The following is a 24,909-nucleotide window of genomic DNA, read 5'->3' as shown; positions in this document are numbered from 1 at the left end:
CGGGGCGGCGGGGGGGGGGCGCGGTGTCCCGCTGGGCAGCGGCAGCCCGGGCGCTCGGATGCGCGCAGGGCTACATTTCCCCGGTTTGTTTTTTTCCTTTCTCAGCAGCCCGCCCTGCCGCCGCGCCAGGGAGAGCAGCGGCCCCGATGCCCGAAGGTGCCGGGAGCCGCCGGCCGCTCGCCCGGGGGGACAGCGGCGCGCCCCGCTGTCCCCGCACGCACCCGTGACGGCTCCGCTGGTTCCTCACAGGGAAGAAGCCCCCAGCCCCTGGACAGGTCTGTCCGCGGCTCCGCGGCCACAAGGGTAATTATTGCGGGGGCGTTCGTGGGGGCGGGAGGCTCCAGGGGACACCCCGGGCAGCCGGGACTGTGCGGGACGGCGGGAACACCGCGGAGAGCCGGGAGGTGCGGGGCAGAGGGAAGCGGGGACACCGCCGAGAGAAGGGACGGGCAGGTGGCGGCCACCCGGTGGCGCTGCGGGCCTGTCCCAGCGGGAAGCGCCGCCGTGTCCGCGGTGTTCCAGCCTTCCTTCCCCCGGGAATCCCTGGGAACTCTAGCATTCCGGGTTCCTCTTCCATCTCTGTTTACCTTCACTCGGAAACCTTGGGAGAGATGGATCTCACTCCGTTCCGCGGCGTTTTGCTGCGGTTGCGCTGCTGTTGGACGGCTCGCTCGATAAGGATTTATTTCTAGCAGTGGGAAAGTTTGGAACCTGGGGAAATGGGATGGGTTTTGGTAACGTCTCTCAAGGGTGCCAGAGTTTTTACTCTGGTTTTTTTGAGTATCATTTGAGATGGGAAATTAGGTTCTTCTCAGCAGAATTGAGTAATTCAACTATGCGATTTCTCTGACTTAATGATTAAAATAATAGGGCATATATTTAATGTCCCAAAAGCTAAAAATAATTTCTGTTCTGCAGTTATAAATGTTGGCGAAATTTCAGCTCATTCAAAATCAGCAGCAGAGCTCTGTTTTCAGTGGGACAGGGGGGTTGAGCAAAAGGTAAAAAATATCCATCAATGATCAATTCCCAGTCCCTGTGCCTATGACCTCAGATGGGTTCTCATGGTGTCTTTTGTTGTTACGCGATTTGTTTTTTGGCAAAAATTCCTTATCTGCACTCCCCATTTTCTACTTACCTAGATATCTTTGAGTACAGACCAAGATGAGAACTGTAAGTTGCATTCTGTCAGTATCTCTAAAAGATAAAAGTTTTATTTGAAGATAAAACTATATGTAGAAATTCATTCTTTCAATGTACCCGATGCTGAAAAGCAGTATGTCCCAAGGAGGGAGATCAGCTACTCGCCACCCCTACACATTTAGAAATGTATCTCCCAGCTGTGTCTGAGAGGCAGAGTGGCAAATTTGTGGAGACACTTCAATGTTATTACAGATGTTCTTTGATCCAGAAGGAATAGTTGGTTCTAAATCTTTATTGAACTGCTAACAAAGTAAAATAATTTGTATTCAAAATAGTGCAAGATATCCAATAATGTAAAATAAATTTAAATGAGAAAGTTTTATGCTGTAACAACGGAACACGTAAAATGGGATATGAAGGCTTTGTGCTGGCAGTGTGACCCACCCAAGACACTTAAACTCTCTCCAGACCATTGGCTTAATTTTTGTAAAAAGGTAATTTTACCTAATGTTTAGTCAGTATTGTAGCCTATTCTGCCTCTGTGTGTCTGCAGCTTAAATGTGACCCCAGGAAAAGACACTCAGGGACTTGAGTGAGTAGGGAGCAAAATGGGCAAAGTGGTAACAGTAGGGCTTGGACAAGCACTACAGGGAGTTTGCCAATAATTGCCCATGAATGTGGGCTCAAGTGCATTAATTCCTCCAAGTGAAAAGGTCAGGAGAAGGCTGTGCCCACAGAGTGAATTCCACACAGCAGTCATCCAGTGAAGGTGCCTTTGAGGACACCTTCCTTTGGGTTTGGACATGCTGGTCTCCAGACATCCCATCCAATCCTAATAATTCTGATTCTGTGATTCCCTGCTGGTGTCACCACTAACATCCACTTTCCAGTGTCATTCCCAAAGACAGGTTTTTCCAGAAAGATGTTGCCATGTACAATGAGGCCTGAAAAAACATCCTTGCAAAGAACAAACCCTGAGATGCTCTTCTCAGTTTTGTGTGGCCACAGTGGAGAGGATGAAGGACAGAACAATCTCCACTTGGAGACTTATAAGGGCATTCCTCACTCTGAGAGCAGGCAGCCATAGGTAGTGCTTATGGCAAGCATTTACAAGGATTCCATTGTTAAACCTCTTCAAAAGCCTCTGGGGCTCTAACTCATAATTTCAGTTAAGATAGGTCTCTCCTGAGCTTTCAGTTTGGATGCTATGTTTAGGGTACTTGTGCTATACTGGCTATTCAGAGCTGTCCCAGGTTGTGTGTTTGGATTGTTTGGGCATTGCTTTGGAAGTACAGATACAGGGAGTGTGGCTCAACGAGTATTCAGCAGAGAAAGATAATTTGCAAAGTTTCTATAAGAGCTGTTGCCCTTAACCTATTCTACATTCATCTTTGATATATTTGTTTTTCAGGATGTGATTGAAAAGGAAGCTGGGAAGGCAGAAGTAGGTTGTTCTTCCTACATTGAGAAACATGGATAGACTCATCCTATACACAACTGACAGGTATTGTTAAATCTGAGACCATAGTCACAAGTGTGTGTGCTCTCAGCAGAAGCAGCACGTGGACAAGAGCTTAATATCTACAGTAGCTGATTGATTTCTCTTTTCTTTTTCAGAGGATAGAGGCTGGGGAAACAGCTGATTGTGAGTTTATCTGGAATTAGCAGAATTGTCTTTAGAGGCAGAGGGCCCAGAACATGTTCTGGCAAAGGAAAAGGGAGAGAAAAAGACTTAAATTCCTAGAGTGTGTGGATACATTTGATTAGAAGATGAACATGAGAAGTCTGAGAAACAGACATGGCACTACTTCATGGAAAAATAAGAGGCAAGTAAGTCTGACTCTGAAAAATGTAAAAGTCGGGTTCTTTGTTATGTTTGTATGGACTTTGTTAAATGCTGTAAATCATGGAGGAAGCTGTAACTACATTTCAGGTCATCAGCTTTTAAAAAGTGAAGGTTATTGTACAAGTAGGTCAAACATTACAAGTGGTAATGAAGTAGTTTTATACAGCAGTAGTTTAGAATTCAGTTAGTAGCTTTGCTCTGTTCACACTTAGTGGGCTGTTTTTTAATACTGAGGGGGACGGATTCCATTGCTCTTATTCATGTTGAGTTGCAGTCACTGGAACTAATTGTTGAATAAGGTATGCTCAGCATGAGGATGGGTGATTGAATCTAGCCCAGATGGAAATATCTTTTAGACTCCTGCTGTATTAGAGAGCAACAATCTCAACACAGGCAAATCTAGCATGATTCTAAAAGTGCTTTGGGTCATTCCTGTGGCACATGGCAGTATTTTTATAGATGAATACAGAGGTTGTTTTAAAGTGCTTGTGTTCCCCATCCCCACCCCAAAGTTGAACCACATTCACAGAAAAGACTGGGAAAACATCTGCAGTGTAATTTTCTGTCCCATGTTAAAACACCAACAGAAGGTGGGCTTTGCAGAAATTGCTACTTAACTGTAGCTGTGTCAGAGTTTACTAAAAATGTTTCATTATGAAGCGCTTTAGAGTAACGCAGTTTTCTGGCATTTATTTTCACTCTGTCACACTCTTCCATCATGCACAACTTCCTCAGATGCAAAAAATTACTTGTGCAGTTTTGTATACATATGCAAAATCTCTTGGAGAAGAATACCAGCATGCCTGGGTGGTGAATTGAGGAATACACTGGAGATACAGACATGGAACTGAATTTATTTTCAAGCAAAACAGGAGGCAGTCTTCTAATGAATCAAACCCCCACTGCATAAAAGATGTATATAATGACAAAAAATTCCTAACTGCAGGCAGCTGATCTAGCCAGTTGCTCTTCTTAGGTGACCTTGGGAGCCAGGGTACAGAACGAGGCACTCTGGCAGGGGACTAACGAGAGGAGTTTGGACACCGCTGCACTTGAACCAAGCTGGCTAACACTGCCCTAATTGAAAAGCAAAACTAATGAGTAGCCATTCTCTCTGATGCAATTCTAGTTAAGTGTGCTGTTTTTTCACTAGGCTCTCATGCCCCTACTTGGGACCAAAGAGGGAATATAAGAAGTAGCAGGAGCGCCACAGCAATTCCTTTAGTGAGCTAGCTGAGATAGGGCTCTGTATCGTAATTAAAGCAATCACCCTACTTTAAGTCTGGACAAAATCCTAGAGCTGCTCTCTTTGGTGACACTTGCAAAATATGCCTTAGAACCTCTAAAGTTCCCATCTAAGGAGAATTCCTAATTTCTCCCTCATCTGCTTTCTGAGGATGAGAAAAGCCAACTAGGCAATAACTATAGAGAAATCAGCACATTTTCTTATTCCCACTGTTGAGGAAATGTTTGCATCCTTCATCCTGAAGTATACCACTAGAAATAGCTGATCAGTAAATGCATTAGACTACTTATTTAAATTGCTAGTATGATAGAAATAAGACAAAAAACACAAGGTTTTTGAATAAGTCTTTTAAAAAGTTCATTATGTTACTATACTTGTTAGTAATTTAAAATACCAAATAGTAAAATAAAATATTCAGTAATATAAAACTAAATATTGGGATTTTCTGCCATGTAAAAGTTTCCTTGCACTAAAGGTGCAGTGATTTATTTTTTATTTGATTTAATAAAATTTATATATATCTTCTTAAAATAATTTGCACTAACTGGTCCTATTAATCATTTACGAGAAAGAAGAAGCTTAAGAACTTTTGGCTTCTAGGAAGAATTGCATAGATAAATGTGACAATCTAGCTGGCAACCTTGCTATCGTTTAAAGCAAATAGTGGCACGGGCTAGATTTTGAGCTGTGACTCAGCGCAGGATGAGGGGATGGGGTGTATAGCATGAGGAGGGATGGAGCATCATGTCTCCTGAGTTTTGGTCCCAGCTCCACCCTCAGGACAGGTCTGCCTGAGGAGCTGCCCTGTAGCTGCAGCAGCCTGAGCATTAAAGGCCCTCCCTGCCCTGCTTCACCTTTGCTGCCGTGCCATCGTTACACTGTGGCAGCATCGTGGTGCAGTGTATGGTTGCATATATTGGCCCTATGCCATTTCTGTGCTGGGAGCATTCTCTCTGGGGTCGCTTCAGACCTTCTGCAGCTCCTGTGCACTGCTGGAGAGGCGGGCAGGGGCTGCAGTGATCACTGGACTCTGGCTCTAAGCTGATCCTGAACTCTTTCTGCAGCCGGTCCATAAAGTAATCCCCAAGACTATTTCTGCCATCCTGGGAACAGTCAAGCCTGCGAGCATTGGTCAGCAGATCTCCCATCAGCTTGATCTTCTGGATTTTGGGCCCAATAAATTGTTTCTTGATGGTGCTTGCACTATGAGGGTCTGCATTTTCAACACTCAGGGCATAAAGCTCTTCAAAATATCGTAGCATAGTTTTCCATTGTACCATTGCTAGTTCCAGGGCTTTCATCAGACCGACTGCATAATCACAGTTTGGTTTCTGAAAACAAAGACAGAATTGTATTTACTCAGAAGAACAGCTCATGTATCTGTATTCATCAATGGATTCCTGCAACTTAACCTCATGCTCCAAAAATGTTGTACTAGGATTTTGCAACAACTGCTTCCAGTTTGGAGCATCTATTGTTTTTTTCAGGCTGTAAACACAAGTGGCAGAACCCAAGCACTTCTTCAAGGAACAGATTTACATAGCAGCAACTATGCCTGAAGAGGGTTCTTACACCAGGAAACCCAATCATAGAATGGTTGGGGCTGGAAGGGACCTTAAAATCATCTTGTCCCAACCCTCTGCCATATTCCACTAGACCAGGCTGCTCAAAGGCCCATCCAACCTGGCCTTGAACACTCCCAGGAATGGGGCATCCTCTACTACTCTGGGCATTTTTTTCTAGTGTGTCATCACCCTCACAGTGAAGAGGGACTTCCTAATATCTACCCTAAATATCTGCCCTCTTCCAGTTAAAAACTGTTATCCCTCATCTTAACACTGCATTCCCTGACGAAGAGTCCTTCTCCCTCTTTCCTGTAGGCCCCCTTTAAGTACTGGAAGTCCTAAGCTCCTCCTTGATGCAAACTGAGTATTAAGAAAGATTTTTACAATAGCCTTTTTACTTTCTACAGCTTAACTGCTATGATGGACCAAAGAGGAGCATTCTGTGTTAACTAATTTGGTAGAGGAGAATCAGCCTCTTGGTCCTAAACAAATGAGGTGGGTTATTTTTTTCCTGAAAACATTTGAGTTATTCCTTTGCACCTGTGCAAGCCCAAGTTAGATCTTAGTTCAAATTCTGTCACGAGCTGTACTTTAGGAAATCACCTACTGCTCCAAGCTGGATGGCTCTCCTTCCTTACCACTCTTCTTAGGTGCTAGTCATGTCTAAGCTTCCACTTAGGTTGTGTGTGAAGTAGACAAGTGGGCTATTTCAGCACAATTTAAGGAGTCATAATCCATTACAGCATAGTGGAAACAGCAGTGTCCAGCTGAGTAAAAGAAAAGGGGAACACTGTCCATATTCTTTTGGGCTGGAAAGCAACCCCATAGAGTTAGGACTGTATGTCTGACAGTTTCTAGACATCACAATCGAGAACAAAACCGTGTACACAAGTATGCCAGATAAATTATATCTGGAAATCTAATAGTGGATGAATGCAGAGATCAGAAGTACCAACAATATAATTCAGTAAGTTAAAGGGATCACAGCTGCTTGAAAATTTGTTGACTACTACCCACCTGGATGGTTTTAGAGCAGTAATGGCCTCCTCTTTCCTGCTGATACTTCATCAAAGCCTCTGCTGCTTTTCTCTCTTCCAGAGCTTGATGCAGGAAAAACTTCGAAATATTTGGTAGAGCCACATGTGACTGATCAAAATATTCACCCTAAGCACACAAAACGAGACTGTTAAGATTTGCCAGATATGGGACTCACCTGCAGCAGAATGTGGCTTTAACAGAACTTGGGAGACCCTTCCAGAGGAGGGTGATTTGTTCACAAAGCACGATCACTTTGGAGACCTTGATCCGATTTGTACAATAAATGAAGTGAGTAGTTTGAGTATGAAATGAAAAATCTGTGCTTCTACTAGAACTCTTTCTATCCTTTAGTATTGGTCACGCAACTGTAGTAATGATGTTGCTCTTGCAGGAGCAGTTAAGAGATCTTCAGAATGTTTTATTTATGAATTGTTAGCATGTGTGTGTTTTGCAAGTGTGTTTTGTGGAGGGTTTTTGTTTTGTTTTTCAAACATACTCCCAGAACAGGGAGCATAAAATTTATCCCTGCAGGCCTGCATTCCAGTCAAAAGTTAGCTTTCAAAGGTATGAGAAAGATGAGGCAAATACCAAAAAGAGAACAAGCACAACTTTACATCTGTTTATCAGTTTTATTATGGACAATGGTATTCCAAAATAATGGATACTGCTACTGAACTATACACCTTCAATATAAGATATAACTCATGCCTGGGAAGGCATCTCAGGAAGAACATATATCTGTTGGAGCAAGTCCAGAGGAGGGACACAAAGTTATCAGAGGGATGGAGCACCTCTCCTGTGAAAGGCTGAGAGAATTGGGTTTGTTCAGCCTGGAAAAGAGAAGGCTCTGGTGACCTAATTGTATCCTTCCAGTAACTATAAGAAACATGGAGAGGGAGTTTTTGCTACAGCATGCAGTGACAGGGCAAGGAGGAGTGGCTTAAAACTGAAAGAGCAGGTTTGGATTAGATATTTGGAAAAAACTCTTTACTGTGAGGATGGTGAGACACCAGAACAGGTTGCCCAGAGAAGATGGCTCTGAGCAGCCTGGTCTTGGGAAAGGTGTCCCTAACACATGGCAGGGACATTGGAACCTGATGGTCTTTAAGGTCCTTTCGAACCCAGGCCATTCTGTAATTTCAGAAGTATTACAACCCTAAATCCTCTGCTGGCCTTGTTCTGTTCTGTATGGGAAAGTAACAACTTAAACCACTGCCATATTTAACCATGCTAATAGACCTAACAGCTCTTATATTTAGAATATTTTATCCATATTATGGCTGTCTCATAAAGAGAAGTATTACAGGCAGGTAGCAAAGGAGAGCCAGCAGGTTACACTGGCTGGAACACTAGTTTTGCACAGCTCTGATGGTGAGGAGAATGAGAGGCAGCAGCTGGGACTATGCCAAGAACCAAACTGAGGGAGCTACATCTCTGCTTCCCTCTATTACCCTGCTTAAATAGGAAATATTTTCATTTCACCTATGTTCAGAAATAAAATGAAGACATGTCAAACACACAAGTATTTTCTCTTGTATTTTTAGGGATAACCTAAACCTGTGACACACATAGATGCACACGACCATAAACCATTGAGAAGAAAGCACATACTGGAATGTTTTATTAAGAACATTCATTGCTTTGTTTGCAGAATCCTTTTCCTCAAGTCACTCATTCCTATTTCTGTTGACAGCACAGCCAAGATTGAGTGTTTTATAAGCAGTTCCTCCGTGAAAGTTTGCAGCACAACTTCAAGTGGAGTTCAAGTTAACACATCTGCTTAACAGTTAAGGTAAATGTCTTTTATGTCACTCATTCACTATTTAGGATGTTCACATTTCTAGGTTTGATTTATCCACAGTCAATTTCTAACTGAGTTTTCTCCATCTCATCCAGCTAACAATCACTACAACTTTTTTCTTCCACAGGCTTAACAGGTTTTACTGCATACTTAAATTTTAATTGAACTTATACTTGACACCAAACTCAACTGAAAGATCTTGGGGATATACTGAATATCGTTTGTGTTGCTTCCCCGTGGATGCTTGCCATCAGAAGGTACGGCATTGATAATTTTGATTTTTTAAAAAAATTAGTATCTCTGTTAAGTTATATGCTTGCCTTATATGTAGCCTTATATGTAGCCAGATGCAATTCTGACATGGTATCAGTGATACCTTTTATGATTTCATGTCCAAAGTTCATGCCTGTGGAGTAAGAAACCCACAGACTATAGTTAACCACACACAGCTATTCATCAAAGTTATGAACTCAAGCGTTATACTCCACAGCTGTTAGCATCCCCTGTTCCTGTCCCTTTTCCCCAGGCAAGAGGCCCTCTGTGAATTACCCAAAACACCCGAGCGCTCGTTTCACGGCCCGCGCCTTACGGACCTTCCTCCTCGTCGTCTCGTGGCGGTGCGCGGCTTTGGCAGGAGCGCTGCCGCCGGCGGGCTGGGGAGCCCGGAAAGCCTCCACACCCCGTGTCAGGACACAGGCACGGCTGTGCCGTCCCCGCCCGACTCCAAACCCTCCTCAGCCGAGCTCCGGTGGCTGCCGGCGCAGGGGCGCAGACAGCCCGCCGTGCCCTCCCGCGGCCCGCCGCCTTACCAGCGCCTGCAGGCAGTAGTGCAGCTCCAGCTGGGCGCCGGTGAGCCCGCAGAGCGCCTCCTCCACGGCGGGCGGGAAGCCGTGGCGGACGCGGCTGCCGGGCAGCGGGCGGTGCGCGGGGCAGGCGGGCAGCGTCACCCGCGGCCGCTTGGAGCGCGGCTCGGCCATGGCCGGCGCCGCCATGGGCCCGCCGCGCCGCCGCCGCGCCGCCTGATATAGCCGGGCACCTGGGACACACCTTGCGAGCTGCCGCCCGCCCGCCCTCCGAGGGAGGAGGAGGAGGAGGAGGATGTGGGTGTGCGGATGCGGGCGGGCACTGGGCAGGCGCGGCGGGAGCGCAGACAGCGCCGGACGGCCCGGAGAGCCCGCGGGTGCCGGCAAACAGTGAACAGTGAATGACTGGCATAAAAGATTTACCTTAACAGTTAAGTAGATGTGTTAACTTGGCCTCCACTTGAAGTCGTGCCGCACGCTTGTGCTGAAGAAGTGGTTAAAAAACATTGAATCTTGGCTATGAGTGACTTGAGGAAAAGGATTCTGCAATTAATGTTCTTAATAAAACATTCCAGTATTTTTCTCTTAAGTGGTTCGTGATTAGACATGTACATATGTCACAGGTTTGGGGTATCCCAAGGCGGTCCTACAAACATAAGAGAAAAACATAAACTTGCGTGTTTAACATGCTTTCATTTTCTTTTTGAACAGAGCAATACAGCCAAAGTGAAAGTATTTCCTATTTAAGCATGTAGTGGAGGAAAGAAGTCCCAGCTGCTGCCTCTCATTCTCTTTGACATCAGAGCTGTGCAGAGACAGTGTAACCTGCTGGCTCTTCTTTGCTTCCTGTCTCTAATACATTGTCTATATGGGACAGCAATACCGTGGATAAAACTCTTGTAAGGTAACAGCTAAGCCCTTTTCCAGGCAGTCACATTCAGTACCTCTGGTTCCAGCAGTAGCATCTGAGATTGTGGCCAGGCTGGGCTGAGGCTGGAGTGGCAGGTGAGAACATGCAGGCAGAGGCATGTTCTTACCTCCCTCATTGATGGGGGAGTGAGCTCTGAAAAGTCCTGGCAATTTAGCAGTGTGTGTGTATGTCTTTGCTACAGGGTAAATTTTTAGGTTTTTTGGTTTAGTGCTAAAAATGTTAGTGCTGAACTGGTCCTACCTATGCTTCTTAAACTGTCTTCAGTATTTTAGTAACCAGTAACCCTCAGCTCGTACAGCAACTTCAAATACACATTACTGATTTTTTCAACTGTTTTACCATGTGGACGGAGCTCAGCATTTCTTGAGCATTTCTTTACATTTAATAGATTCAGACCAGTGGAGAGGAAATATGAGTAATCTCAACATCCTTCGAAATCAGTAATTTTCTCTTCAGTGACTTTGTCTAGTAAGCTCAATGTTATGTGCTGTTTTGTGGAATATTTTTCTAGATGACCACTCCCTCATCAACCCAGGATGCTAAGGACAGAATCATTTTCCATTGCCTGTTTTAATTGTTATTGGATCTGACTGCCTAGAACCCAGCATGCATCATCTGACAGTAGTCACGTAGAGATATGAGAACATTGCTCATGAGAAACTTAAATAATTCTTGTTCATTGCCTCCATCTCATATGCTAATTCAGCCCTCTTTGTTAGCTGTTTTATCCATTTTTTACTTCTGAGTCTTCATGTTGTAGTTAAATTAGAAGTTTCGCTCAAAAAAAATCATACAGCATTTAAGCATTTGGGTAAAATTTCATGTGAGTAATATAGCTGTAATGTTTGCAAGGCTGAAATAAAAAGTCATTAAATGTCAATATATTGACAAGAAACTTGAGGAACATATGACCTTATTCTGAAGTTCTCAGTAGGCATCCTCTTCTTCAAAGCAGCTCTAGGGACTTTTGCTGGAAGGACATACCTCTATCAACTACCTTTTAGCCCCTTCCATTCCAACTGTCCTTGTTTTGGCCTGTAAAGTAGTTGGCCTGTAAAGTACAAATAAATGTATTATTATTCCAGAATAGTCCCTTGATTCCCTCAGAGGAGGAGGAAGAAGAGCAAGTGTGATACCTCTGTGTGTGTATGCATTGACATCCCAACCTAAATAAATACTTTATGGCCTCCTTTCTTTGAATAACTTGAAGTGCAAAGTAGCAATAGCAAGCAAGTTAGCCAGTGTCCCTGTGGAAAACTTTATGGTTGTGTTTTGTTCACTGGGCATTTATTATGATAATTTCTGGGCAGATCATCTCATAGCGGTTTATCTCTGCATTAGTGGGCTTTGGAGCCTTGGAAAACAATATTAAGTTATCCCATTTCAGTGGTGGACAGCTAAGAGACAAGAGCAGTTCTTAAGGTCATCTGTGATGCATGGAGCTGATCTGAAAACTGACTCAAAAATTCTTTATACTCCATATGTTCATTTTCTAAGAACACCATTCAGTTTATTTTGCTTTGTGCTGCATAGAACTAAAGTAAGTACAGACCATTTGCATGGTTATCAATTGTATTATGGAAAAATTCCATGACAAAGTCATATAGGGATTCTTGCTACATAGCATGAGCTATGCTATTTGTATCTGGACTGGGGAAGGTATCATCTGCTCCAAAAGCTTGTGCCCTCAAGAAATGCAGCATTCCAGGGAGCTGGCACTTTGTTCAGTTTCTTAGTTACAGCTTTTCAGCACAGAATCACAGAATATTTGGAGTTGGAAGGGACCTACAAGGATCATCCAAGGGTTGGTTACAGGCACATGCCTTGATAAAAGGTATCTTTTCATTTTTATGATTTGGTATTATTTTGGTACAACACATTTTAAAGCGTGTTGAAAGTGTATTGCAGAGTGGGAAGCCAAAACACCACAGTGTGGAATACAGAACTACAATTAAAATTCCATCAAAATAAGCTCTCTTACACACAAACCCATACCTTCTCTACTCCTCCCCACTCCTTTTCCTGCTTATTCTTTGGCAGAGTGCAGTAGAGAGGATTGTTTGTGTCACTGAGCTTTAGCAGCCCTCTCAAAATATTCTTTCTCCTGAGCCTACTTTGCAAACATTTAGTTGTATCTGGCCATTTTCTACCCTGATTGTCTCATTTAAAGCTAGATTCTTTTGGCTGCACTTTGTGATCTGGAGTTGGTATTGTTTATTCTTTCACCACAGGTAGTAAGAGTTGTGGCTGTTCCTTCTCTTCAGCTACCATCTGTTTGCTTCTTTCTAGCTGTGATGGGTTTTTCATGTGCTTTGCAAAAAGTCTATCTAATGCTGCCAGAGTTTTCTCTCATTCAGTGCCCATCAATAGCTATGATGAAAACAGAGGGCTGTGTAAGAAAAAAGGAAAAAACAAATAAATGTATGATATGTATGCTTGTGAATTGGCCTTCTTCATTCATCATTTTGTTTAGTAATTAAGTGAAACCAAAGCTCTCTGGCAGGAAATTAAGAATGATTCATATGAGCACCCATGAATTCATGATTGCTTTTATTGGATTTGAAGTCCCTTAACCCGTTTTTCTTACACTTTTCTAGTCTCAACAGGTGCTTCATCTCACTATTTTTTCTCTTTTTTGCTTCCTTTATCCACGGAGGAAGAGCCAGCAAGATTTCTGAGTTGTTTTGTTGCCTTTTTGCACTGTATGACTCATAAAGTTAAAAAAGAAGCCTGAAATTTGGAATGTTAGTACTTAAGTAAGCGTAGCAAAATAACCTCTTTTAACTGACTTTCAGTAAAAGTGGTCATCAGCAAAACATGAGATGGCCCTGGAGAGACAACAGTGTTGTGACCAGGCTGCAACATGGACATTCTGGAAAATATTTTTTGTCTCTTTGTCACTGACCAAATGCAAAGGGCCAGTTTGCTTATAGTGCTCTGAAATCAGCATGTTTTAGTGATACAAGAGAGGGATTGCTCAAAAATAAAGCCTAGTCTCTTTGAAACCAGTCTTGTTGCTGTCAAACAGAACAGCCAGAAGCCTGTATTTTGGGTTTATAGGTACTGAAAATTACTATACTGTGCCAGATCTGCGCATATTTTGCATATATTCAGTTTAATAAAATGAGGTAACGTAATGAAATTCAGCTTGAAAAATACTTGGATTAACTTTTAATTTTGAAAGTAATTTTTAGTGCCTTTTTTTGGTTTTTTTTTTTTTTTTTAAGCACTCACCTCAAGTACTCCAAGCCTTAGTTTTCATTTTCTTTCCTTTTCTAGAGTCCCAAAATTTCTTGCTGTCATTGAGATTTTTGTGTTTGCCAAACATCCGTTACTGCAGTGTTTGAAGCCAGATGAGGTGTTTGAGGATGTTCTCATCGCTGGAAACAGCCATGTCTTTTCTGCCTTGAGTTTTCCCAAACGTTGCTTCAGTAGCTTGATAATGTTGCGACACTTTTTGTTCTGTTGTAACTTTTATCTCAGACAGTTTCCACAGGCTTCCCAGGCACAATTCTGCATGGCACAGATATTGAGATGTTGGCTCATTGCCTCTCTTCTTTGGCAATTAAGTTCTTCCTTAAGGAACTTTCTGAATGCTGGATAACATAAAACATTGTGATATATATATGGAATTCTTTGAAACTTCACTGATTGAAATCTGTCCTTGAAAGAGAATATGCCCACAGGCATATCTCTGCTGTGTCTAAAGCTAACGTAGGAGACAAGCTTGTAAGAGTTTCTGAAATGCAAGCAAAACTTATCTTTAACCTTGTGTCACAGAATACATATAGGAGGGTTTTCTAATCCATGCTATTTTATTCTCTGCAGTATTTAAGTTGGATTATCTGTAGTTAATTCTTGCTGCCACCATGGGACCCTTCCAGGAGCAGAGTTTGGAGATGGACAGCCTCTGCTGCTTCTCAGTCAGGAGCTGCTCTGGGGCTTTGGTGTACAGGGCACATCCTGCCTGTGTACCCCCAGCCCTCACCCTCCTGCTGGTCTCCAGGCGCCCCTCCTTTCTTCTCTTTCTCCCTGGGGGCTCTTTCCCACTGCTGCACAGCCACAGTGCTCAGGCAGACTCATTCTCTCCCTTTCTTCCACTCTCCCTTCTCTGGACCCTGGGGAAAATGGTGCTAAGAGGAGGTTTGGGATCTGTGTGTAGCTCTGCAGTCAAGCCTAGAAGATGAAAGTGCATCTGAAGTGCATTGACAAACTCTTGCTGTGACTGTTGTGCCCCAGCCTTGTTAGCATTTGCCACCTTCATCTTTCCCATATCATCTCAAGTCCAGCTGCATGTGGCTGTGTTTGTGTGACAGCCTACATGTGTGGGGCTGCAGGTCAAACTGGGCTGTGGCCACTGTTTAACTCATGTCTAGAGGCTGTATGTCACTAATTTCTCTTAAGCACTTACCACTCTGCAATTTTAAATGCTGACAAATCCCGTACACTGAGTTGTTCACTGTTGTCTTTTCTCCTTGTATTCACAGAACCATCACACGTCCTGACTCAGCTTACCAGCTCAGCCATGTCTGTAGGAGCCCAGGCTCTGGCAGCACTGAGGAAGGCCATGGCTGGGACTGGGCAGAGGCAGCAGGGAGAGTTGGAGCCCAGGGGCAGCCTGTGCTCCCAGCTGGTGGCTGCAGAGGAGTGGCAGCCTGGCTAAGGAAGCTCCAGCCTGGCTGGCAGCATTGGCTCTTCCATCTCCATTTCTGCTCTTACAAATACACTTGAGTTTTAAGTGGGATATTAATTTCAAGTGCTACTGGCTGATACTACCCCTTTGGTTTTCCTAAAGAGGCTGTGCTTAGGAGTAAGTTTCTATAAATTGGCAGGGTTCATCTGCCTCTGAGATTTTACAATTGTTATTTCAGATCACTTTTAAAAAAGCATAGGCCAACAGATGTAAGGCTCATCCATGTAATTTGTCTATGGTATATCATAAGTTTGCAAGTGGAAGGCACAGGGCCTCAGCACTGGAGCATATTTAAGGGGATTCTGTGGAATTTCTGAAAACATGAGGCTTGCCCCAGGCAATGTGTTGCATAAGGGAGTTGTGCAATGCCAAACTGCCTAAAGTCTGCCATAATTTGTATACTTTGTGTACTTGCCTTTCTAGTCTAACTTCCTTTCCACAGCTGTGAGTTAGAATCTGTACTTACTCTTGGGTAAATGAGAAAATGAGACTTGACACACTGAAAAAGGCAGAGCCTTTCTTTGTGTGTGTGCAGCCTGTGCCAACTGAAATCAGTGACCAGGTAATGCCTTCCAGGCAGTGTAAACTAGTCTGGGCTAGAAGAAGTAAACTGTGGGCAAGGGATGAAGGTCCAGAAACCATAGTAACCATTTATTGTCTTGGTGCTGTATGCTACTGATAATCAGTGTTCATAGAGTCCCTGCTAGTACCAGGAGCACCTTATTCTGAAGTACAGGGACTCCTGGGAGTTAAACTGGTTTGACTGATGCCATTTGCTACATGGCTTTAGAGAGAAGAAATTAAAGCCACAGTTGTGGTAAGAGGAGTGTGAAATGTTTGCAGGTGAAGAGGAAATGATTGTAAATTTTTTGGCTTTTGTAATCATGAAAAAAATAACAAATCATAATTTTTGTAAAAGAATCCTTTCAAAGTCTTGGTGAAACTGCTTGAGAAAAAAAGAGATTTGAAATTTTAATGTGAACATTCATCAGCTAAATGTTTGTTTAAAAATTTTGTAATTAGATGGAACCTGTGGTGGTGACTCAGACAAAGCAGAAGTGGGTAATTTCACTCAAACATCGTGCACCTTAAAGGCAATGCTGAACTCCAATGAAGTAATTCCTCTTCTAGTTCCAGTCACAAATGACCTTTTATTGCTGCTTTTTGGTCAAAGCACCTCTTTTAGACCATCTTCATTGTCTTAAGTGTTGTGATTCTCTGGGGTATCTCTTTCCCTATCATCTTCTGCCTAATTCCACTTTAATAGCTTTAAATAAATTTTTAAAACCTTACTACGATAGGTAGATTGTAGTAAGTTTGTGGCAGTATGTCCCAGACAAAGTCTTCTCTGCCAATCTGCAAGGATCAAACAATTTGTTTTTTCAATTTCAGTGTCTTTTTGCAGAGCATTTGTTGAATTGAGCATTCTCCTGATTTCACTGGAATTAAAAGGTTGAACTCAGAGTATGTTTGGCTCCTATCAGTTAAAGCAGTCAGCACCATTAATTGGTAATCTTGGGAAGTTAATTATTTTGATCTTTAGGACACAGTGGCATCACCCACAGTGATGCAGTGAAATTCTTCTTTTCTGATTTTTAAACCATTCCAGTTGCTATCGCTTTTTTATTTTCTTTTTCTTTTTTTTTTTTTTTAATATAATTTAGAATTTACTGGGCTATTTACAAATTTCATAGAACATTTTGTTCTCTGATTTAAATCCTGCATACCAAGTGCCTGCCTGGGGCAAAGACAAAAAAAAGAAAAGTTTGCTTTGATACTGTAAAACTGGTTGAATAAATCCTGTGCAGCTGGCCTGCGTGAAATGTGTCCAGTGACAGCAAGCGGCAGCGAGGATTCAGAGGGATAGGGAGAGCTCTGTGCTGTCAGATGTTGCAGTGTTTTATTGCTTTGGCTGGGAATGGCAGGAATGTGTAGGTATCTCTACTGCTCAGTATAAGGGTGCAAAGTGGTTCCCTCAGGCATGTGTGTGGACAAAACTGCTGCACAAGTGTGCAGTGTTGCCTTCTGTGTATGTTTGTACATGTTCTGGTGTTTTCCAACTTTGGAACTGTGGTTAAGGCCTTAAAGGGAATGTGTGAGTCTGCAGCAGCTGAGAATACATTTCCAGCACTGGAGGTTCCCATGTGGTTGAGTATCTGTCCCATCCTTGGTGAGGAATTGTCTAACCTGTACTGTGGTGTTCATCAAGGGAAATTCTTGGAGACTTATTTAAATATTCAAGCCACGCAGTACAGGTTACACTTGTCTGTACTTGTGGGTGAGATTTCAGGGACTATTATGGATTGGAGAGTGTTTTTTCTGCCTGTGCTGTTCTCGCTACCAGCTCTCTTCATCCAACTGTCTCTCATCACTTTGCTTCTCTTTGTAATATAACCCAGCTGAGACATGGTCCCGAGGGAGAAGTGGCTTAAATCTGAATCTTGAAAAGTCAAGAATTAAAAGATGCATAGCTCAGGAAAAGAAATTTTGGAATACAAAATTACGAAGGCTGTGACTGGTTCACATGAGCAACTTGCAGCAAGGTCATGTTTTCCTCTTAAAGTGCGGCAACAGGAATTTGGAAATCCTGCTTTTACTTGGGTGGTGTGAGCAGAGTGCCTTTAGCCATGCTCTGCAGTGCCATCTCTGTGAATCCAGCTCCATTCTCAGGCTCCAGAGAGCTTCCAGGTTCTCCAGAAAGAAGCACAAGAGTAACTGCAATGATTGAGACCAGATTTACAGAACTGGCCTCTGGAGCTCAGAATGGCAGGACTCAGAAAAGAAGGAAACATAGAGGCTTTCATTAGTTCAGGTGTTTATCAGAAATACACTAAGAGGGACTTTAAAAAAGAGATTTGTATGTATTGGACGGTAAACAAATTTCTAGCAAAATGAGGCAAGAATAAAACTGCACTTGGAGACAGTTTGACCAATAGTTTCTGACAGGGGTTTTTGGTTTTTTTTTTTTCTCTTCCTGTGTCATTTGTAGAGATCCGACATTGAAATTATGCTCTGTCCTACAGGGACCACTGGCTTGAGCAAGTGCACGACAATTCTTAGGATGCCTGTGCTGAAAGACTTCTCTTAATGGACCTTGATGGAGTTTGGTTTCATTTGTTCCAGAATGGGATTGCCCTTGCTGTTGCTGCAGGCTCGTGATCTGGACCCAACCCTAGGACTCGAGCAGGACTGAGGGACACATGGTAAGATTGTGTTACCTGTGCACAGGAGGATTGTGAAATCTGGGATGTGTGGCCTGTGACTTTCACCTGTCTGGTCTGACGCAGTGGACAGGTAAGTTTCTGTATTGATGGAAGAGCAATGGAGAGCAAGGAGAGGAGGTGAAAAATCCTTAGGAAAGCTAAAAACAGAAGAGAAGCAGCACTGAGAGTGGGCCAAAGCTTTTGGTTGTGTATGTGAGCATTACTCATATAACTTCAAGAGGGTACATGCTTTAACTGAGCGTGTACCAGCTGAGGACTTGGCCCATAATGTCCTTTATAAAGCTCTGGTTCCTCCCCAAATAGTTTTTCCCTCCCTCTTCAAAGGGCACCTGTTGTTGGTGGAGTTGGTGATGATACTGGATTAGTGCACATGCGGTCAGCCTGCTTGGCCTCGGTCCTTTGGACCCAAAATGAACTCCAGCTGCTGCTGCCCAGAGCAGGTGCTTCATCCAGCCCGAGCAGCTGTTTGAATGCACACAGTCATGGCCAAGAGGAGGGGGAGGTCCCCTGGAGGACCCAGAGGAATGACTGATCAGCAGCAGGCAAGGAACAGGGAAGTGTGCCATGGAGACCTGGTTTTTATACCCAGCAGACAAAAGTTGTTCTAGCATTTCCTTGTGGAAATAGGGAACACTGGCTGTCCCTCTGCATCCACTGAGCCTGCTCAGTACCATGATGGATTATGGTTCCCAAAAAAGAGGCTGAGGGACCACTAAAGACCAGCAGGGCTGGTTAAAGCTCCAAAGAGTGGCCCAGCAAAAGTGAGACTGGGCATAGAATCATAGAATAGTGCATAGGCTAATGGCCTGCTACCTCTGATAGCTTGGGCTTCACATTCACACTGCTAGAGGGGGAAAAACAAAAGCAGAGATAATTTGGGGTGTGAAGCAACTACAGGGAACAGTGCCAGGGAATGGAGGCAAAGGGTGTGTGTGTGTATATCTATAGATATATATATATCTATATTTATATATCTATATCTCCATATACTTGGGAGTATATGAGTATATGTATGGAGATGTAATGGTTGGGAGTTTGAGGTCAGACTTTGAGGACAGGGCACAGATAGTTTGTGTCAGAGATAAAGCAGCAGCAACCTATGATTAGAGTGACAGGGACAGGACAAGGATGCAGGTTTTGTGGAGTAAGGGAATCACAACCTTCAAATGGATGAGGGCAGCTTGGGGTAGGGTCAACCCAGACCTACAGCAAGAGGTAGTGGGGAGTACCTTGCAGAGCAGGGAGTCTCACAGGATAAGCTGTTCAAAGTAATTTCTATCACTGGCATCACAAACAGCCCTTTCCAAGTCCCTTCCAGCATTCCTTCAATTTATTCCCCTTCAACTCTTGTCACTGACCTAGCAGTGGTTCCCATGCAGTCCTGCACTCTCAGATTATTCCCATGCTGTTAGCAACAGTGCTCCTGGCCTCCCTTTCCAGGAACATGCACTCTCTGGTGCTGTCTGCATGTGTCACTGTAGTCATTAACACCAAGTTTAATGTGACCCCTTAGGTCCCATGCTCTTACCTGTATTCACTGACATTACCAGAGTCCTTCCACTTCCTCTAACAGGCTCAGTTTGTGTCCCTGTCCTCTGGGTGTTTTTGTCATATCCCATCAGCCAGACTTTTTATTCTGTGCATCTTTGCTGATTGCTCAACGAGGTTTACACTGAACCTCCATAAGGAGGGGTAAATGCTAAGCAAGGATACTTCCTTGTACAGCTGTAACAGGATTATTCAGGCCAGATTTCATTACAGCATAGCCTAAGAGTAGGAGAAAACATGACTATCAGAGGCCTCTCTTTGTCAGGAAATGGGATTTCCGCAGGTGCTCGGTTGTAAATGCTTTGCATGCTTCTAAGGCTTGGCACATGGCATTGCTGAATCCTGATTCAGGATGCAAGAATGTCTCATGACCCCTGCCATGAAAACTGGTGTCTGGCCATGTTTGGAAATCAGCCGTCGATGATGACAGTAGATGAGTATGGGTGAAATGAGGAGCTTGGCTTCGACACTAAGCAAGACTTGTTAAACATTGTAAATACAGATGTCCAATTCATATTTTGAATAATGAATATTATGAACTTTTCTGTAGCAAGTGGTAAGAAGCTGGATCATCTTTCTTCATCTGCTCGCTGCCTTCACAGAATTTGCAAGTGTGACAAACTATTTCATCCCTTTACAGGATTAGGTAAGATTGGTAACCATAATTCATGTGTAGAAATAGTCTAAATAGCCAAATATATGGATTTAAAGTTACCTATGTGGTGGCAGGGAAATTGTTTCCATTTTGGTTTATTTGTTTCTTGGATTGGTCGGGTTATAAACTGACTTCATTTGTTTATTCTTTTGGATGAAAATCTGCAGCTGTACAGGCCTGTACCATTTCTGTCCCAGTGTAGCTCTTCCATCAGGTATTCCTGCTATTTGGTTTGCTTCTATGTGAAAATTAAGGGATTGGAAAATTAGTACCAGAAACTCTACACGAATGAAATTCTCAAGACTGTTAAGGAGAGGGATGTGTTAGGAGTAGGGTTTTTCTGTGCTCATTCTGTTCTTACATCCCTCGGACAAGTCACTGTTTCATGTGGAAAGAAACACCACACACAACTGTTATCAGTGTGTGGTGTAGCTCTGTGCCAGGGGAGATGTCCTCCTGTGGATACCAGCAGTAGTTCTGTGCTGTCTCCTTACCTGTCTGATAGCATGGCTGGCTGATACCCACACCCACTGATCACCTGGCTGCTGCTGCCCTGCCTCCTTCCTCTGCACTTCTCTTCCTCAGCTTCCTTGAACTCAAGATGAATGAAAGTGCAGCTTTTCAAATCTTGGTGGAGTAGTGAATTCTTGCTAAAAACCAAACCAAATTACATTTTCAGAGTGGCCCTGTATTTAAGTGTGGAAGCACATTTAATTTGGTATTCCAGAGGTTTTTAATGACCTACATGTGGAAAGGAATTTTTTGAAGCATCTGTGTTTTCCTAATTAAAATGTAATTAGGTACCAAGGATTTAAACCATCCTAAAGATGTGTGGCAATGCCCAGTGTCCTGTCTGGTGAGGAACAACTGAGCGAAACAGTTTGAGTGTGGTAGATCATAATTTACTAACTGCTGGATTAAGACCAAGGAAATAAAGAGCTTGTTAGCAGGCCTCCACATTTAGGGGATCTGGAGAGCAAAGAGGTTTACTTTATATGAGGCCCATGTTATGCTGTGCAGGAATTCCCAGTTCAGGGTCAAAAATACTGACAGTGCCCTCTCACCAGAGAGCCGACAATTAGCTTGCTGCCAGTAGGAAAAACAGCCTTTAAGTGGTGAGTGAACAGAGTGTCAGCAATGGACCTGGAGAGAGGGGCAGCACTCAGTCAGAGCCAGTGACATTCTTCACACCTGCTGTGGGGCATAACAGTAGCTGGCTGCCTCAGCCCGTGGCACTACAAGCAGAGCATTGTGCTGTGACACAGCCTGGACAGCGATTGAATTACACACCGATTAGGTCTTCGCCTTCTCCCTGTCACTGTGGACAATGGAGAATCAGAGAAGTGGACATGAGAGCTTTAGCAGGCCTTGTGCTCTCCAGCAGAGGAGGATTAGTTTGTAAATGGTAAATTGTGTTGGGGCCAAGAGTCGTAAAACTGAACTCTTGCCCTGCTGCTGCCTCAAAGGCACAGGCTCTGCAGAAAAGCCCTTCTCCCCCTTCTGCTAAATGCTGTGATCAGGGGAGGGGTGGGCATATGGTGGAATCTGCTCCTCCTTTCCTCTGCCAAAAAAGGAAGAAGAAATTGGTACATTGGTACAAATTTTGCTCCTCACCATCTCTTACTGTCTTTTCTAAGGAAGGGCATGGTATTGAATTAATCAGTCTTCTGCCATTTCCACAGGGATGCGGATTTACCTCTCCCTGAGGTGCTGCTGCTGGCTGGTTCACTGCCTGCTGGAGGGTGTCTCTAAGATCTGACTTAACCTGAAGCATGCACTTCCTCAGGAGGTCTGCAGCAGGGCTGGAGGACTGCAAGCACTGCATCCCTTCCCTCCTGTCACCTGCTGCCTCACAACTGCAGTGCCTGTGCTGTGCTCTCAGCTCCCTCTCCCTGAAATGTTCCTCGTGGTGGTTTGTACAGAGCTGCCTTGGAGCAGGCTTTGCTTTTGGTGGCAGGATCCCTTGTTGCTATGCCATTCATGAAGAAGATGGCTTTATCCTTGCTTTTATTCCACTGGGACCAGCTCCTCTACACACAGGCACCAAAAATGGCAAATCTTCATAACCTTTTTTGATTTTCAATTGAAGCTCTACATCACATGAACTTGGGGTTTTTTGAGAGGTAAAGACTTTTTTTTCTTTTTTTTTTATTTTTTTAAATGACACCAAATAAAAACCCAAACACCACAGCCCAACAAACTCAAAACTGACAGAAAAAAAAATCAAAACCCACCCATTGAACCCAAGTTGGAGAAACAACTGCACTGTGTGACTGATACAGTCCATGGGAGTACAAAGCATTCCAGTCTGATCTTGTACATCCACTCCCTATACCTATTAATAGCTTTTAGGCATTGGCATAGACATGGAGATGGGCAAGAGTAGTTTGCCATGCAAACATTTATCTGGAACCATACTATTTTCTGGAGCTAAAGATTTCAGTGTGATAAAGTGGACATTTTAAAGCATTGGGAGAGATAGGGGGGGATGTAACTGCCCTTAAACTGTGGTTGGATTAGGCATTCTCACATTTTGGAGTCTGCCAGTAAATAACAAAGTATATGAGCAATGGAAATATGTCCTTCTTAATCTGTAAAAAGAAAAGGACTGTTTTGAAAATCCATAAATCTTTCAAATCATCTTAAGGCATTGATCCTGAATCATCACAGGGGAATTCAACAGGGGTGTCCTTGTTAGTGATCAAAAAATATAAATGTGGTTGAATACATGGAAAACTGTATCTTATTCCAGTTGCCTTTATTACTGCAATAAATGATATCAACTCTCTTCCTACAGACTTTATTTCATCTGTTCACAGTGCTGGCATTTATTTTGTTTTGAGCTGAGAAACAGTGCATGCCTAGATACTGTAAGGTTGTAGAGGCTTTATGAACATATCATTTAAAAGGAATTGTTTCTGCTCTGGTTAGTAGTTTGAACTGAGAAAAGATACTCATATTTCATACTCCTGAAAGATATAGTAGACTTGCTGTAATACAGCAGTTCTGAGTAATCTGCTCATAAACAATCCATTCCAGATCCAGAAAACTCCCAAATATCTCCCACCTATTTTCTCTAATAGGTGGCGAATCCTCAGTAACTCTCAAAAATGCTCACAAGTCTGCAGGACATGAAGGCTTTGCTTTGGTTTATTTTTTGTAAAGTTTGGTAAAAAAAAAAAGAGAAATGTAGCTGTTGTTCAGCATAGTCAGTACTGATAACAGGGTTCATTTTCAAAACTGGAAAATAACAGCTATTCTAAGTAGTCACTGTTGGGTTTACTGCTATGGAGTGTTTCAGAGGTAGGTTTTAAAACAAAAAAAGGAAAACCAGTCATTCACGAGTGCTGATACAGGAATGACAGAGGTTAATACCACTGACATCATGTTGGAACTGTATAGCATTTTGTTAATGGTTATTAATGCCCTGCTGCTGGGAGACAGACAGTGCCAGCTGCCATTAGTGTGGTGCCTCTGCGGGTGTGCCTGGGCCTCTGCTCAGGAAGGACAGGGCCCTGAGGAAGGCTCAAATCTGCTCCCTTCTGAAACAGGAGGAGAGGAGACACTGAGAGAAGATATTTGCAGTGCCTTGCTCAGAACAGGGCTTGGAGAGTGAAGCAGGAGCAGCAGACACACCTATGGAGCCATGTCCAGGAGGTACTGAGAGCTTCTGCTCAATTCAGATCTCCAGGACTAAACTCAAGATACACATGCTTTGGAAGAAAACAGATAAACATGCATGGAAATGATGCCAGTAAGCCTGGGGAAGAAGCCTAGGTTCATGTAAGAGAACTCAGAGCTTTGTACATCAGGGGAAAGGAGTCAGAAATGCTGTAGACTGAAGGAGAAAAGCCCTTGAGAGGAAGGGAAAGGAACTTTGTAATGGCAGAATGATGATGGATATGGAACAATTAATTAGCTTTGACTACATCATATTCATTGTACTTCTAGATTTGTGGGTTTAGCTGCCTCACTTGGGGCTGGCTATTACTTTGTGTAATACCTTTGAATTTCATCCACCATAAGGGAATGAAACAGATACAGAAAAGTGCAATATGTCAGTGTAGCATATCAAATTGAGACAGGCATTTTTAGCAGTCTCTGCTGAACAGAGGTTTAAGCCTGCATTAGATTATTCCGTAAGTGTATTGTTGTTATGACAAACCTGAAAGGAGCTAAAAGCATTTCAATAGATCAAAAAAGGAAACTTTGATTTGCTTTCCCACAGCCTGGACCCAAAATGGGATTGCCAGCCAGTCTTACATGTCCTGGCTGTGTACCACACAATCACCCCCTGGTGAATGGGAGCAGAACACCTGGAGAAGAGTTGTGAGTCCTGTGGGAGTAACTGGCTCATCAGGCCTCTCCAAATTGTTCAGCTTCTAGATCTCTTTAAATGCTGGTGCAGTGTAACCT

General features: G+C 43.4%; 1 protein-coding gene and 1 long non-coding RNA gene across 2 annotated transcripts in view; one reads left to right on the top strand and one right to left on the bottom strand.

The window, feature by feature from the left end:
* Positions 1-1,022: 1,022 nt before the first annotated feature.
* The window catches only part of LOC121361014, a 44,094-nt gene continuing 20,207 nt past the window's right edge, over positions 1,023-24,909 (top strand). Inside the window, exons 1-9 of the long non-coding RNA XR_005956287.1 lie at positions 1,023-1,173; positions 2,555-2,647; positions 2,761-2,973; positions 6,899-7,126; positions 8,532-8,630; positions 8,767-8,896; positions 18,190-18,269; positions 20,389-20,484; positions 22,176-22,616. This is a non-coding gene — a long non-coding RNA (uncharacterized LOC121361014). The remainder of the gene's footprint in view (positions 1,174-2,554; positions 2,648-2,760; positions 2,974-6,898; positions 7,127-8,531; positions 8,631-8,766; positions 8,897-18,189; positions 18,270-20,388; positions 20,485-22,175; positions 22,617-24,909) is intronic.
* LOC121361013 (ferritin light chain-like) lies at positions 3,660-10,136 on the bottom strand. Its single transcript, XM_041481305.1, has 3 exons — positions 9,449-10,136; positions 6,818-6,964; positions 3,660-5,566 (listed from the first exon to the last, which is right to left on the bottom strand). The coding sequence occupies exons 1-3, from the start codon at positions 9,629-9,631 to the stop codon at positions 5,063-5,065; spliced, it is 834 nt and encodes a 277-aa protein (XP_041337239.1). The 5' UTR covers positions 9,632-10,136; the 3' UTR covers positions 3,660-5,062.

The sequence above is a fragment of the Pyrgilauda ruficollis genome, unplaced genomic scaffold (assembly GCF_017590135.1).
Source record: "Pyrgilauda ruficollis isolate IOZ18807 unplaced genomic scaffold, ASM1759013v1 scaffold55, whole genome shotgun sequence".
NCBI lineage: Eukaryota > Metazoa > Chordata > Aves > Passeriformes > Passeridae > Pyrgilauda > Pyrgilauda ruficollis.
The sequence above is the reverse complement of the archived record's forward strand: the minus strand, read 5'-3'. Positions and strand labels throughout refer to the sequence as shown.